The sequence below is a fragment of the Artemia sp. Qi Xiang Cuo genome, chromosome 1 (assembly GCF_049724085.1).
Source record: "Artemia sp. Qi Xiang Cuo chromosome 1, ASM4972408v1, whole genome shotgun sequence".
NCBI lineage: Eukaryota > Metazoa > Arthropoda > Branchiopoda > Anostraca > Artemiidae > Artemia > Artemia sp. Qi Xiang Cuo.
In genome coordinates this window covers 37,760,029-37,775,929 of record NC_142794.1, presented here as the reverse complement: position 1 = coordinate 37,775,929, position 15,901 = coordinate 37,760,029, and the positions used below count along the sequence as shown (strand labels likewise).

General features: G+C 36.2%; 1 protein-coding gene across 1 annotated transcript in view; it reads left to right on the top strand.

The window, feature by feature from the left end:
* The first annotated feature begins 13 nt into the window (after nt 1-13).
* LOC148956265 (uncharacterized) overlaps nt 14-15,901 on the top strand; it is a 34,104-nt gene continuing 18,216 nt past the window's right edge. The window contains exons 1-3 of the mRNA XM_089090124.1: nt 14-61; nt 4,092-4,302; nt 12,301-12,383. Coding sequence (XP_088946250.1) covers nt 14-61; nt 4,092-4,302; nt 12,301-12,383 — 342 coding nt within the window. The remainder of the gene's footprint in view (nt 62-4,091; nt 4,303-12,300; nt 12,384-15,901) is intronic.

Genomic DNA, 15,901 nt, shown 5'->3' with positions numbered 1-15,901 from the left:
TGCCGCACAGGGGATGAAGCAAGTGAACAACCGCCAGACATGTAACCAGACTCCGTTCCAAGTAAGGTGGGGACAGAGAGTCAGTCTTAAATACCGAGTTTGAATGATGCTTTTGCCACCCAATGACACCTTCCCTGGTGCCCTGGGAAAAAAATAATAAGGAGCTAGCCGCACATGGGCTTAAGCAGGTGAACAACCGCCAGACATCTAACAAGAATAATTGACAATTACGGTGGGGACAGAGAGTCAGACGTAATTACTGATATTTATTTCTTCAGGTGCCACCCTCGGTAAACTGCCCTTGTGCCCTATGAAAAAAATAACAAGGATCTTGCATCAACGAGGCTTAATCAGGTGAACAACCTCCCTACAACTAAAAAGACTCATTGAAAGATACGGTGGGGACATAGAGACAGGCGTAAATACCGATTTTGACTTCATCATTTGCCACCCGAGGAAACCTTCCCTGGTGCCATGGGAAAAAAATAATAAGGAGCTAGCCGCACCGAGGATGAAGCAAGTGACCAACCGTCCTAGATGTAACCATACTCCGTTACAGATAAGGGGGGCACAGAGAGTACGTCTTAATGACCGATTGTTAATGAGGCTTTTGCCACCCAATGACCCCTTCACTGGTGCCAGAGGAAAAAAATAATAAGGCGCTTGCCGCACATAGGCTTAAGCAAGTTACCAACCGTCCGAGCACTAACAAGAATAAGAGACAAATACGGTGGTGACAGAGAGTGATGAATAAATGCCGAGTTTGACTGCTTCATTTGCCACCCTCGGTAAACCTCCCTGGTGCCCGCTGAAAAAAAAATAACAAGGAGCTAGCCGCACAGGGGCTGAAGCAGGTGAACAACCGCCAGACATCTAACAAGAATAATTGACAATTACGGTGGTGACAGAGAGTCAGTCGTAAATACAGATTTTGACTGCTTCTTTTGCCACCCTAGTAAACCTTCCCTGGTGCCATGGGTAAAATATAATAAGGAGCTAGCCGCACAGAGGCTGAAGCAAGTGAACAACCGTCAGAGATCTAACCGCGATTGTCGAAATAAATGGTGGTAATAGAGAGAAACATGTGAATAACCGATTTTACCTAGTTCATTTGCCACCCTAGGAAACATTTGCTGGTGCCATAGAAGAAGAATAGCTAGAAGCTTGTTGTGTATATGCTGTTTGTGGTCTTTTATGAATTAATACGTCTTTGGGTTTCAGCCTCAGTGATTTTATAAATTATAAAAACGGGTTGTCGATTGTATTATATCTGAAGGTTGCAAGTATAGGGGGTCTCTGGGCCCATGGCGCCCCTTAAATCTTAGGATTTTATTTTTTAATTTTTCTCCAGTATCTTATAATTAGTCAATTTTTTATGTTTTTACTAATTATCCTCCACTAGATAAGATCCTGTACATGTTCACTAGTTTAGAAGTAGTACTTTCTGAAAGAACAAGTTCTTTTCGGTTCCAGTTTTGTTTCTTTTATTGATACTCGTATCACTGTGATTTATTGGCAAAACTGTCAGGTTGTGCATTTTTAATATCACTCCAGAATATATACGTTTAAATGTGAAGGAAAAGGCACGTTCTAAGAGTTTTATTTTCAGTGGGGGGTGGGGCAACTTTGAAAAAAGGACACTTTCTACAGAGAATATTCGCAGATTCGTAAACAATCTCGAGACCCTTGCGCATGTGCTGGTTTGGAAGCAACGATCTGAATATATGCTGCCTTCAATCAATGCTCTTATTAAAACCCTGTATTTATCCGAAAAATAGATACACTTACACATCAGCGTTTCTGAACTAATAAATAAACCTGATTTTGTATGCCTCTCACCTTTTTTCAATATTTATAATTTTTCTCCTTTTCTTATTTTGGGAGTTTTCCAGTGTATGTACATATAATAATAATAGTAATATTTTATTACCCGTCAAAATCAAACAAAAGAGACGGAGTACAAGAAAAAGTTATTCAAGACAAATACTAAATACATAAAAATACAAGTTTTAGGCACAATGTAATACTCGCTAGACGAAAATACTGGTTAAACCGTAGAGAAAATAAAAACACTGAGTTCTACTGGTGGAGGATTTCAAACCATGTATGGTTTTTAACATTATTATTGAACTTTGAGATCTGATTAAGGATGACTGAAGTTGGGTCTGCTGTCTTATAATTCCTAATAAGAAAAGAATTTCGGGACCAAAGTGGGAAACGAAGCAGAAATTTAGCCTATTTAAGGAAAACAGATCGAAGTTAAAGTTTATCGTACATTGCATTATAAAGGCGAGCTAAAACTTGTCTGTTGAACCTCAACTTATTTGAAACAATTTTACTACATGCAAAACCAATTCGCTTCTGTACATACGCGATAAGGAATCGGCGGAGTGTTTTTAGGGTTGAACCGATAGGAAGGCCAAGGTAAGTAATGAACTGGACTGTCTTAAGGTTTGTATTTCCAAGAGCACTCGTAAAACCATAGAGGGATTGATTTCCAATGAAAAAGCAGGATATCCGAATTTTGCGTTAAACTCTAATCCGAGCTGCTTATCATTCTGGAGAATGTTAAAGTTTTCCTCTATACCCGAAACAGTGCGACTCTAATTAAATATATCTTCCGTATATGATATTAACGAAATATTGATACATCGCAACATCGAACCATAGCAAATAAATATAAGTAAACTGGATTTTAAGAGTTTGTTCCCGGTGGAAATAGCAACTTAATTCGTATTTACATCTAATGTGAATTAACTGCAAACTTTGAACAGTTTATTAGCTATTGCTTTAATACGCATTATTATCATTATTAAAATGTGAATATTTTTTTAGTAAAATTAGAATTTGAAAATATGAGTGTTAATGCCATAATGCTCATCAATACTCATAAGTTTGGTCATATGCCTCCATTTTTCTTAAATTGGTGATGATTTTGCAGAAGCTAATGCACTAAAGATGCTAATTAACTATTGACGAAGTTAATTTTTGGTTGTTCCAGCCGTTGATTCGCCCTCCCCTGGAACGAAATTTTTTTATATTATTAACTTTTTGTCGAACCTGGAACGCGCTCTAAGAGAGAGGAGACTGCTCAAAACAGCTTTAATTGTGGGAACACACTTAGAAAAAAGGGAACTGTCAAAAGACCTGTATCCTTTGTAGTGGGATTAAATAAGTGTCTCTTTGCTTGAAACCTGGCAAAATTCCAGGAACGAGTTAATAACCTGAAGGTAAACATTCAGGTTGCGCGCTAACCAAAACTAAGTTAATGATTGAAGCTTTTTGTAAAATTTAGCCTCGAATCGGTTAGCGCTAGTAGTTTTAGTCTTGTTCCTGAAGTCTGGTTATTTTTTGTCATTGTATATAAATTATATACAGTATAATCACGACTCAGTAATATTTGACTACTACAGTCTTGACGCGTTTAAAAGCTCCGCCCATATCCTCGTCCATCAACAATTCAGTCTTTAATACCCTGGAACACGTATTTTGGCTGAAATTTTCTCAAAATGCCATTGAAACCAACTAGAGACTTTGAAACCTACTTGTAATTTCTAAAGACATGTAATAATAACATTACACTACTAATTTCCGACTTTTATATATGTATTGGAATAAATTAATTTAAACTTATATTCTTTGAAATTTATTGTTACAAAGGTGAAGCCAAGCTTCGCGTTCAAGAGAAATCTGACTTGTCTACCCGTGAAAAAATATAATGCCGCTAATGTTTCTACGTTCTCCGGAGCACTTGCATCTTGGTCTGGCTTTGTATAATGGTTGATATAGGGAATGATTGTGCTGTATAAATGTATATACAGGGCTTTTTGTATTGTAAGTTCTGGCCCATGTTGATTTAAAAAAAAATACTAAATATCCAAATCATGCAAGCTACAATATAGAATTCCAGATTTTGTTTGCTTAAAAGCGCAGTTGCCTGTCGTTCATTGAAACAGGAACATAGCTCTGCTTTAAAATTAGAAACATTTGGCCTAGACAGTTTTCGCCTAAGGGTGCAGCTGAAATGTGTGATTCTTTTCTGTGCTTCGCTTTTAATGGCCCTTCTTGGTCTATAAAAACGTTCTCTTTAGATCGATCCGAAGCCATGTACTCCGAAAGGAACACCCACTGGAAGAAACACAAAATCCATAAGGAATAGCCGCTATAAGATATTTTTGGGAGGATTACCTGCAGGAATCACCGAAACAGAGTTGAAAAACTTCTATCAGCAATATGGCAATGTCATTGAAACGGTCATCATGTTTGATCAAGAAAACAAGAAAACTAAAGGTGGCTTTAGAGGTAACTTTTAGTATCCAAGAGCCTGAGCTGGTTATAGGGTGTCGTAAAAAAATTATCCACTCTTTTACTCATCATAGCTCGCTATCTTTTTTTCCTTCTGAAAGAAAATGGACACTTTAATAACACGTTCAGACGCGTGGGAAAACGCTCAAAACCAATCGGTTTTTCTAGTAGTACCGATCTGTTTCGGGATTAGTTTTTCTATGGTACTAATCAGATTTTCGTGTTTCGTCGAGCAAAAATGAAGAAGTATTTTTGAAAGTGGGAAACATGTCAACCGTCAAGCACGTGAAAGTTCGAGATTCGGGGGGGGGGGTTTATCCAAAGCCATCAAATTTTATCCAACACAAGTAATGCTTTGTATAAAACTAACATGAAAGTGGAAGATACCGGACAAGAAATACACTTGAAATAGAGACTTGGCTTGTAAAAGTGCATGTTATCTGTGCTTTTTAATAAAAATTTTGCACTTGAACGCCTTTCCCCTCGCATCGATCAGTTTTCCCACGCGTCTGAACGCACCATAAAGTTTATTATTCTTGTTGAATATTTGATTGACTAGCCTACAGCTATAAGTTCCACCAAAAGGATAAGATATTTCTGTCATTTTGAGCCTGAAAGAATCGGTGAGCTATGAGGAGCCAAAGATTAAAACATGTTATTTTCTTTTTCTTGCTTTCTTTGCGACACCCTGTACATACAATTTCATTTTTAACTTTTTTAAGCCCCATTAAGTGAAAAAACTATTTTCAAAATTTACTTTATTATATTATATCCATTTTTAATGTTGCCATTGGGGCAGTATCAAAAATGAGTATCTCCTTGGCTCATGGCTCTCCCTCTAGTCCTAGAAAATGAGAAAGTGTGGGATATTGGAAATGGATGAATACACAAACAGACCTCTAATCAAAACGTTTTACAAAAAAAAAGCTGAAAATCAAAAAATAAAAATCTCCAGCCAATACAAGACCTAAGTAATATCGTAGTTTTGTAGAAATAAAAACATCTAGGAGCAAATTTTTAAAGGAAATGTTCGCCCTATCGGTGTCATTGATGTCCCTATGTACTATCTACATTGAACTGAACTGATATGAACTAATTTGTATTTTTTTTTATTTTTTTTTAAAGCCATAATAACGGAATCGCGAACTGCCATAAAAGAGAAAACTAGATCAATATGTACATTTAAGGCAACCTCTAGACTACCAAAACTGTGGATTTTTCAGAGAGGAGACCGCTTTGAAAAAAAAAATCAAAGTAAAAAAAATCAAAAAAAAAATCCAAGAAATGTTTGAATATCCGACATTTGTCTTTCCTCTCTGTGAAAGATCTTGAATATAGGGGGTATATTAAAACTCTGTCCTTGAATAAAAGTAATACATTAAGGGAATTGACTTAAATCCTGAATGTCTGAAAATTTTTACTGCGGTGACGCGAAAATTATTATGATTACACGAATTACGATTACGTTAGTATTACATTCATGTTACCACAGAGTGAGCTGATCCTAAATCCTTCCCATCTGAAAGAGAATCGCACAGTAGTACAACTTGTCTGCTTAATTCTAGTGCCATACCTCATAATTAATAAACTATATTTTCTATAAATAAGACCACTGCCTTCGTTCGTGAAAGCGATTTAGCTAACATAGAAACCTACTCCTGTATATTAGTATATTTCTAAGGTCAATGTTGAACATGTTTTTCTAGTTTTCATACTCCCTATCTACATGGCTAATCTGGAACCTCCAGAAGTTAGGAACCTCCAGAAGAGCAAATATAGCATAATGCTCCTAACTCCTAAGAAGAATCTATTAAATATTGTTAAATCATAGACCTTATACTTTCTCGCCTTATCGTTAATAAATTGTAGTTTAAGAAAACTTAACTAAAATAGTTGTGTTTAATTTCATGCTCTTGGCTATGAGAGGAAACTGATACATTATAAAGATGTACTTACATATTTATAGATTAGCTCTGTATTAGTAGTGTTCCTCAGACATGTGTTGGGGGTAGTTTTCTCGGGGTATTCAAAGGTTTATTGTACTGATGCGGTCCCTGTCAGTAGTAGCTGAAAGTCTACAAAATCTAAGTTTGAAAACAGGGTACCATCAAAAGATTGCAACTCCTCCCATTGAACACCAAGGAAAATTGTATTTTTGCATGGGTAGCACTGATGTGTCGTTTTTTCTTACTTTTTATTCTTCTCTACCACCAGGCCACTACCAGGCATCATAGAGAGCTGTTTGGGGGCTCATTTAACCCTTTGATGGCTGAATTATGAAACTGTGATTAGAAAAAATCGGTTTTGCTTTTTACTAGTTTCCTAAGGGTCCATAACATAGGGACAACAGAGGAAAATTATTTATTTCAAATATTCATTTCACAAGGAATATGGATCTTATAAGGCACATCAGCTAAATAGTGAAACAGTCTACTTTAACACTTGAGTGGTATGTTTTGAAACAATTCTTGTCTTTGGTTAAACAAAGGTGCACATTACACTTCAGACACTTGACAAACGTGTATGCGTGTTTTGCACAGGACTTGCATCTTTGTCTTTCGTCCACTATCTCAGGCTAGTGGGCCGTGTTGTCAAAGCGAACGCTGGAACTGGGGATGCTGTCACTCCTAGTTTTCTTTTGCGGTCTGGTAGTAACTAAAGACTCGCTTGGTGGTCTATCTGTCCTTGCTGCAGGGATGACTGCACCTTTGATCAGCCAGTCAGCAATATCCGCACGAAAGCAAACAAGGGATAGGGGTTTCTCAGCGTCAGAGTGATGATTGCGCCTGTACAGTAACCAAGCATTGGCTACGCTGACGCCAAGGAAGCAATAGATTAGACGCATGTACCACTTCTTCCCCTTGATGTCAGTACGATATAACTCGATGAACATGTCGCTCAAGTCCATCTCACCCATGAACTTGTTATACTTTTTGACGACATGAGGTATGGCTACATAGATCCGAGCCTTCCCCTTTTTGTCCCACCGTTTGCATTGATCAAGTGAGTCAGGCCCAACATATGAAGAAATAAGATGGACCTGCTTATTTTCGTACCATTTCGTCACGACTATTCCAAAATGTTGCTCAACCCGCCAATCAAACGATTCTTTTCCGGAGCTTTTCAGCTTGTCGTCAGCTTCCAAGGGCGGAAGTTTCACTTTCCGCATTCTGTCTATTCGGACTGTGCATACTGACTGGATTCCCATTTCCCGCAGATTTTCTACTAGATGAAAACTGCTGTAAAAATTGTCAAAGAACACTTTGAAGTTCTGGTTTTTCGGGAGATATTCTACTAGGCGGAGCACCACATCAGCACCAACAGCAAGATCTGAACCGACAGTGGTTCCTTTATCACTGTAAAGTTCAATGTCATAAACTATTCCACTGGCTCCGGCTCTTGTAAATACTTTTATCCCCCACTTGTGTGGCTTGTCATTGATTTACGGCTTGGAACCAAGCCGGCCCTTGAAAGGGACCATTTCATCATCCACAGATTGTCGTTCTTCGTTTGGGACTTCTCGCATATTCTTCCGAAGCCTATCGTACAAGGGCTGAACCTTGAAGAGGGGGTCGTATCCCGGATTCCCCTTTTTGACTGCTTTGAAACTATCATTTGCGTGGAAAAACTGTCTTATTTTTTTGAAGTGGTCGCATGCCTTAGGTTAGCCACTGGAGGATAACGTGTAGCCATTTCCCAGTACATAGACATGTGGGGAAGTTTCACGATTCCCATAAGCAAAACGATTCCAAGAAATTGTTCCATTTCTTTGATATTACATTTCAGCTCCATGTCTTTCTCCTGAAGAGCATACCGATTCGTCTCTTCTACAAGGATGCTTATAATTTCAGAGTCGAAGAACTTTTGAAAGAGTGCGATTGGAGTAACCAGAGACGACTCGGGACTTGGCATTTGCCCTTTCCAGTCCACGTCATTCTCTGGCACAGGGGTTTTCTCCCAGATTCGTCTCTTTTCAGCCGAAGATTTAGGAACTACGTCTACTTTGGCTTCATCGCGGAGGGATTTTGCAGACTTGCTCTTCTTTGCTCTTTGCTCGAAGAGCAAAGTGACACTTTGCTCTTCGACTGAGTGGTAGAACGTATTTATCGTCGCTTTCGTCCCAACTACTATCGTGCTCGTCGTCAGCTCATTCACAAAAGAGAAGGTCGTTGTCGTCTTCAAAATCCTCCAAATTCAGGTCGTTGTCGGGCTCTAAGACATAGGAAACAACAGTGCTGAGGTCCACTCTTCTTAGTCGTCCTTCATGTCGCCTCCTCAGTGCTTCCTGCAGACTTTCTTCACTCCTTGCTATTGCCTCATCGACTAATGAAGAGGTTGAGGGCTCCATAATCTCAGTTGCGCTTCAGCTGCTGATAGTAAATAGTAAACTGGCGAACTGGGCGGAAAATGCATGGATTATATACGGATGGCCTTACGGTTCTAAACAAATTCATTCGTTTAAACTGATCTTTATATCTGCAAATTAGCTGTTTATAGGTCAACCAGTATCAATTATTATAAATTAGCTATTTATAGGCCAACCAGGATCAATTATGATAAATTAGCTATTTATACGTCAATCAGGATCAAAATTGGGTACGGTATTTCATAATTTCCCAGATTTCCTTTTTGCAGCTCCCGACAAAGATGCTGCTGTTAAAAACAATTGCACCCTTCCATTCCATAAGACAATATAGGATTATAATTCAACGGAATCAAAACTAAAAATACTTGGCCGGAACGAAAACTTAAGCTTCCAAAAATAAGTAGATTTATTATTTGGAAGTAGAATAGTCCCAAAATAAGTATTCAACTACCAAAATAAGTAGAAGTGGAAGCACTGGCTACATAACTGAAAAATATTCCTGTGAATATAAGGCGGATGGGCCTTATAAGATACATACTTAAAAACCGTCCTTGCTTGTGGATGAATAATGACTTGCGAACAAAAATAATACAGATGGAACCGTCAGACACTAACGAACACCACAAGATTTTTTTCCTTCACCAATCAATATAAATGTCAGTACTACCCGAGTTAACTGTGCCTTGTTGTCATGGTAACTGGAGTTTAAATCTTAGATAAAACATTTCTTTTTGTATGCGTGTTCTCTTTCAAGCGCCGATTCATCTCCAATAATCAGTCCTCCTAAAATGTTAAAAGTGGAAAAATGTTAAGAACCGAAAATAATGTAAAGACAAATATTCGTAAATTATATTAACCAAACATATTAATTTCTTCTAATAATTTTGTAGATGACTGAAAATAATGTAAACGCAAATCTTCGTTCCAATAATTTTGTAGATAATTGATTTTTTTTTTAATTTGGAATTTCTCTAAGGGACCAAGGATAAATACTTCATGGACCCTTATTATGACAAAACCCAGATTTTTCAAGGCAAAATTTAAGAGACATGTGAAGTTAAATCTATTTTTTACACTACCTAAGTATGGGGGTCCTAACTTCAAAAGGGGAATTTAGGAGGCCAAATTCACTGACTTTTATGAAAGACCCTTCAGTTGGGAGGATAAACTACCCACCTCCTAGCCAATCTTCTCAAAGGATTTCTAAACTACCCTTTTATGTAGCAGAAAATAAGACATACTGACAATTACGGCTCAATAGGACCGAAATGTCACACAACAAAAAACACAAGACAGTCATTCGCTTTAAAGTATGTTAAAGACTTATATAAAAATATGATAGTTTCCAAGAACTCACTCAAAGCAGTGGTATGTTCTGTTCATGAGCACATTAATATTAGTCTATAACACGCTTATTACAAACAATGGAATACAGACTAAACATACAGTTAAAAAAAGAATAAGTTGATGTTAAAACTTAAAATAAACAAAAGTGTTCCTATATATGAGGGAGCATGTTACACCCTTACATCCCTCGCACTTTATGGTGAGCCTTAATTTATGCTTTTCTGAAATTCTATTAGTGAGTAACAGCTATTTCTTCGTGTCGGTCCCCTAGGCGTGAGACAAAATAGGATACACTTACCAAAAGTGTGTATAAAGTTCGTCGCCATTTTTACTAAACCTACCCGCTGTATACTTGCTTAGGTTAAGGCTTCAGGTACCCGTCGTACAGTTTGCGATTATTCCAGATCAACTCTTTTCTGTATTCTAAATCAATCTGGATCACTAAGGAAGGGTGGGCGTATGTAATTTTGTTAACAGAATAACTAATCTGAACGCTAAACATGCACTACTGTACATTCTTCCGTCATTTACGCATTTCTTAACAAAATTACCCTCGACATATGCTTCGCATTATTTGATACGCCAGGGCATAATAGTGTTTAAAGTGTGTTTTCGGTTAAAACTTATTCTTATTACTATATAAAAATATTGTAAGTACATCATCCTGTATTTTATTCGCTATGTTTTTATCATAGTTGTTAGTTTTAATATATATATATATATATATATATATATATATATATATATATATATATATATATATATATATATATATATATATATATATATATATATATATATATATATATATATATATATATGTGTGTGTGTGTGTATATCTTCTTTCTATTAAAGTATCGTTAAGTTGTCTTAAGTATATTCCTATCTTAAAAATTCTGCTGTAAGAAATACATTTATTTTTACGCAATTAAAATCAGTGGTGGCCCACTTATTGGTGATGTGGAATTCCGAAGAGTTTTTTTTGGAGGCTGGGGGGGGGGGGGGTAAATCCGTCAGAACAGCAGATGTAAATTTTTATCACATGGAAGTTCTGGGTAAATGTTTTCCATTTCGAGGAGGGGGTTGTTTATCTGAAACCGCCTCATACTGGTGGCTCATAGATATTTAAAAATCAAAATGCCCTTTTTATGATTTTTAAGGGGTTAATTTTACTAAAGTGACCGTCTTCTAGATTTGTTATGTAACATTACTGGTTTTTCATTTTTGCTTCAGTTGCCGTTTTGTAGCACTAGAATTGCTTAGTTAAAACTATGGCTAAAATATGTTAAGCTAAATTAAGTTAACAATAATCACTAAAGTTACTCATAATACTGCTATATAGCTAAGATTAATATAGTTCAAGTCTCAGTTACTCTTAAAAAGTACAGAGATATATTAGTAGCCTTTTGAGCTAAAAATTAGATTTATTATTATTAAGATTAAATTTGGGCTCTCTGAATTGTTTTGATAGTTAGGCACAAAAAAACTGCTTGATATTTAGTGGATTAGAAGTTAGAATTCTAAGAGTATAATTGGAAATGATTAAGATTAATATTTAGCATCCTAGAACTTCTAAGACCATACATTTACACAGTGGTGTACCAGGAAGGGGAAGGCCCGATCCCTCTCCTCAGAGGACCTTCTGCTACAGAAAAAACTTCAACGAATAAAGCACGGAAACTCGGCATATAACTATTTTATAGCCTATTTGGATTTTTGACAAAACAAATCCTCAGTAACTGCAAATTTGCTGTTTTAAATTGGGTAATTGTAAAGTTTTTTGCAACTGTTACTTATTTAAATTTTTAATCATCACAAGTTCGCATAAAGTCATCGGAAACTACAAAAAAATAAGCGAAACATAAAAAGTAGGAAAAGGGCTTATAAAGTGTCTTAAGCCTTCCCCCTTCAGACCTGGTTTCTGGGTACGCCCCTACCTGGACATATGAGCTCTGTGATGGTAACATAAAAAACTAATCAATTAAATATTGCCGCCAAGATGTTTCGACTTACCAATAGATTTTTAACTGCGTGAAATGAGTTGCTAGTAAGCAACGGACCAGTCGACCTTATTTGTGAGTAACTGATTTTAGTCTTCTTGAAGACCGTTTATTTTTACATTAAAAGATGGTTGCTTTCTGTAGTCTGGAACTTGTTACCATCAAAGAAAATAAAGTGTCGAGTGTATGGTCTAATCTTCTTAGCTCCATTGAGATGGCGCTTTTGCTTTTAGGTTGGAGTAAGTTATTAATGATATACATTTTTGTTTCATATCCGACTAGGCTTTGGCTTTGTCACTTTTGACGATGATGCACCAGTTGATAGATGTGTTCAAGAACATTACTGTACAATTATGGGAAAACAGGTAGTTTTAAGTTATGCCTAATTTTGTAGGTTTGTTTATGATATTTAGGGTATTGATGGTTTTGGCTAAAAGAAGAAACAGGGAACTAGTTGTAGTACCAAGGTTAATGTCTTCATACCCAAACTGAAAGGGCGCATCTAACAAACGGAGAGGGCGCAAATTGCTGTTGTGTCATAGGCGGTTTTAGAGGTTTGGGGTAGAGGGGGCATTTGTCCCAGGCGGAAAATTTCAAACAAGCGATCTAACATTTGTAATCACTTTTATTTTTGAAATTTTGTTTTATTAAAATAAGTAGAGGGCGCAGTTAGCAGTAAGTATAATCAGATTGAATCCGGGATTTTCATTTTTCTCTTGTCTTCAACGCCATTCCTTGAAAATAAAAGTAAGTAGACCGAATTTAATTGATTTTAATGTTGGTAGGATTAAATGCGCATTACGGACATAAAGGTGCTTTGCAAAACGTCAGAGTTGCCTATAAAATATTATTAACGATTGCAGTATCGGTGGCCAATAATGAGCGGTCGTTTAGTAAACTTAAATAATATTAACATACCTCTGACCGACTGTGGGCCAAGAGCGACTGAATGATTAAGCGTTATCGAACATAGAATGCGAAGAATCAGAAGTAATCAATTGCGGCGAAAAAATTAATTTTGCAGATGCTGAAGTAAGAAAAGTCAGATTTAATAAATCAAATATATTGTTAATAAATGATAATTTTGTTAAAATTTAGCCTTAAAATTCTTTGGAGACAGGGATGTGTGTGTGTACTAATCAAGATTTTGCCCTGGGCGCAAAAGAGGCCGGAACCGCCACTATGTTGTGTGGCTCTTCTGAACATGCTAATAAAATAAAATGTTACCATTAAATTCCTTATTGTATGCTCTTTTCAAGTATCATGGTCGCATTTCCGACAATGCACAATCCCCCTCTCCCTGATGGTCCCATATGTAGCCATAATAATATGTGTCTTGGTTGTTTGTCATCATTTAATGAGTAGCATAAGGGTAGCTGCATTCTTGGGAGGATGAATAGAATTGTGAATAAAATTATGTAAAATGATCTAAGGATGTGGATAGCAATGGAAGGAAACCTGATAATTTAAATTAATAGAAGCATGCTGTACATTGCTGCATCCTGCTTAAATTGTCGTAATGATATCTTTGTTTTAGTTTTTTTCTTTTAATGTTGTATATATCCTTGGACTATATTTGGGACCACGAGAGGGGAAGGAGTGTACCAACATCCGTTGGGGTGCTTTGTATGGCATGTTATTCCATACAATATGACCCGCTGTTATAAAATTAGAATCTGACCTTGTGGAGGGAGTAAAAGGAATGTAATTTGTTACATTCGATTCCTTTGTTACATTCTTTTCGTTACCTCTTTAGTTTCTTTTTTCCTCAAATAGCTAAACGTCAAAATTTCGAAAAATGTAATATCGGAAATGTAGTAAGGTCAACTGAGTAACTCTAGGGGCCATCGGGGAGTCAGTGAGAAGCCTCTAATCGTCTGCAGGTGTGCAGCAGAGTAGATATCTTCTCAACTTGCCATTATCTCATCGTCTTATACTCTCTAATCGGAGAAAGTTGGCCATGATATCTGGAATGGGTCTAAAGTAAGGAATCTTATGGTACTAGTTTTGTTTTGGTAACACGCTTCCTTCAGAAGAACCGCCCAACTGGAAGTATTGGTCTTTAAGTTAGAATTACTGAGCCATTTTCTATATGGCTGATTGGCTGAGCCATCTCAGCTGATCTTCATTAGTCACATGAAGCAGATCTTCCTCTTTCAATGTGACCTGTTACATAAAAACACTGGGGAAATTTGTCGCACTCTTTACCTCATTTTTTGTAAGAAACTAAGTGTTAGATTCTCTCTTTCGTTTTGAGCTCAAGGATATAAAGGTCTATTCAAACTAGCTTATGTTGATATGAATTAAGTAGAGAAAACTTAAGGCAACGATGGCTCTTCTCATTAATTATTAAATAAGGAGCTTCGTTATTAAATAGAGTTTTGTAAGACCTTATCCTGGAATCTAGATACTTTCCAGAAAAGCGTATACGATGCAAGGGATATACCAGTAGACCTGAATCATTTTCTAGCCCAGTCATTCTAATTCTAAATGTAGGGCAAGTGTGATCCTATTTAAAAGGACACCGTAAGGATAGAATCTAGTATTTATACATTAGAAGTTGGATTAAATACACCTATATTACGTAATAGTTTATACTTTATTACTGATAGAGAAGTTTTTTACCCTTAAGAATACGGTGTCTTTAGTTTTTTGCCTCTAATTCTAAACTAATATTGCGTATTAATACTACATTTATATGGCGTATTAGTATTGCGCTCCTTTACGTATTAGTAGATACTTCGTTATTAGTAGAAAGTGCAGAGAAATTTACTTTCCTCTATATCGCTCACACTTTAGTCCCTTTTTCCCAATAAGTATTACTCATCTTTTGTTTATAAGTACGTACTTAGTCGCCAGTGAAGAAGTTTTTCTCTTCAGTCTTCAGTTTGTTTTTGTTCCCCTGTATTTTCTCAACCTGTCATAAAAGAACATACAAGATTACCCTGGGATCATACAGTTGATTTTTTACGGCACTTTTAATCATGATTATCGCAAGTTAGTGAGCTATGACATTTTACTGGTTGTGTTGAATTGAGTCGATGAAAATTGAATCTTGTCTTAAAATCAATACACAGTGGAGAATACCCACATAATCGAGGAGAGATGAACGTTTGCAAGTGAAAAAAAAATTCGCTATTTCACCCGCTGAAAATTTTTCTTTTTGGGATTCCCTTTTCTACAATTTTTGTTTTTATTTATCAAGTCTAGTCTTAAAGCGTATTACTTGACAACCATGTAGTTTCTTCTTTTAGTCATTAGCATAGTTGTAGTTTATTAATGTATTTGTTTTGTTATTGCTTGTTTTGAAAATGCTGTTGTTAAACTTTCAACTGCCTCTTATTTTTCCCCAGGATATGTTCCAGTAAATCTTTATTCTTAATGCCATTACCGCTACTGTACTTCGGAGTATTTTTTTTTTCTTTCTTAAATAGAAATAACAATGGCACTTGAAGCCAACTTTTCGGCTATTTCATAGCTAAAAATGATTTCTACAGTTGTCCCCCTCCCCTTACAGATAACATTCTTGGCAAAACCTTTATAGGCGTAGAGTTATTAACTTGTATTATTTTAAAAATCGGTAGCTTTCAGTAATATACGGAAATAGAAAATATTTTACTTTATAGCTGATTTACACGTTGTTATTTGTTTTAAATTAGTTAAATTTTGATTGGAATCTTTTAAGCTAGGTCTTGGACCTAATAAGTTAGTTTTAAGTAGAGTTAACCTACTAATTACATTAAAGTTTAGCCAAATTACCAAACTAGTTATTATAATGTTCTCTTTTTGGTTTCCCAGTATTGGGACTAATGATGTTCTCATACATTTAATAAATTAACTAATGGCTCGGTCTAGGTTGCTATTGTTGAGTCTCGTTTTCAGG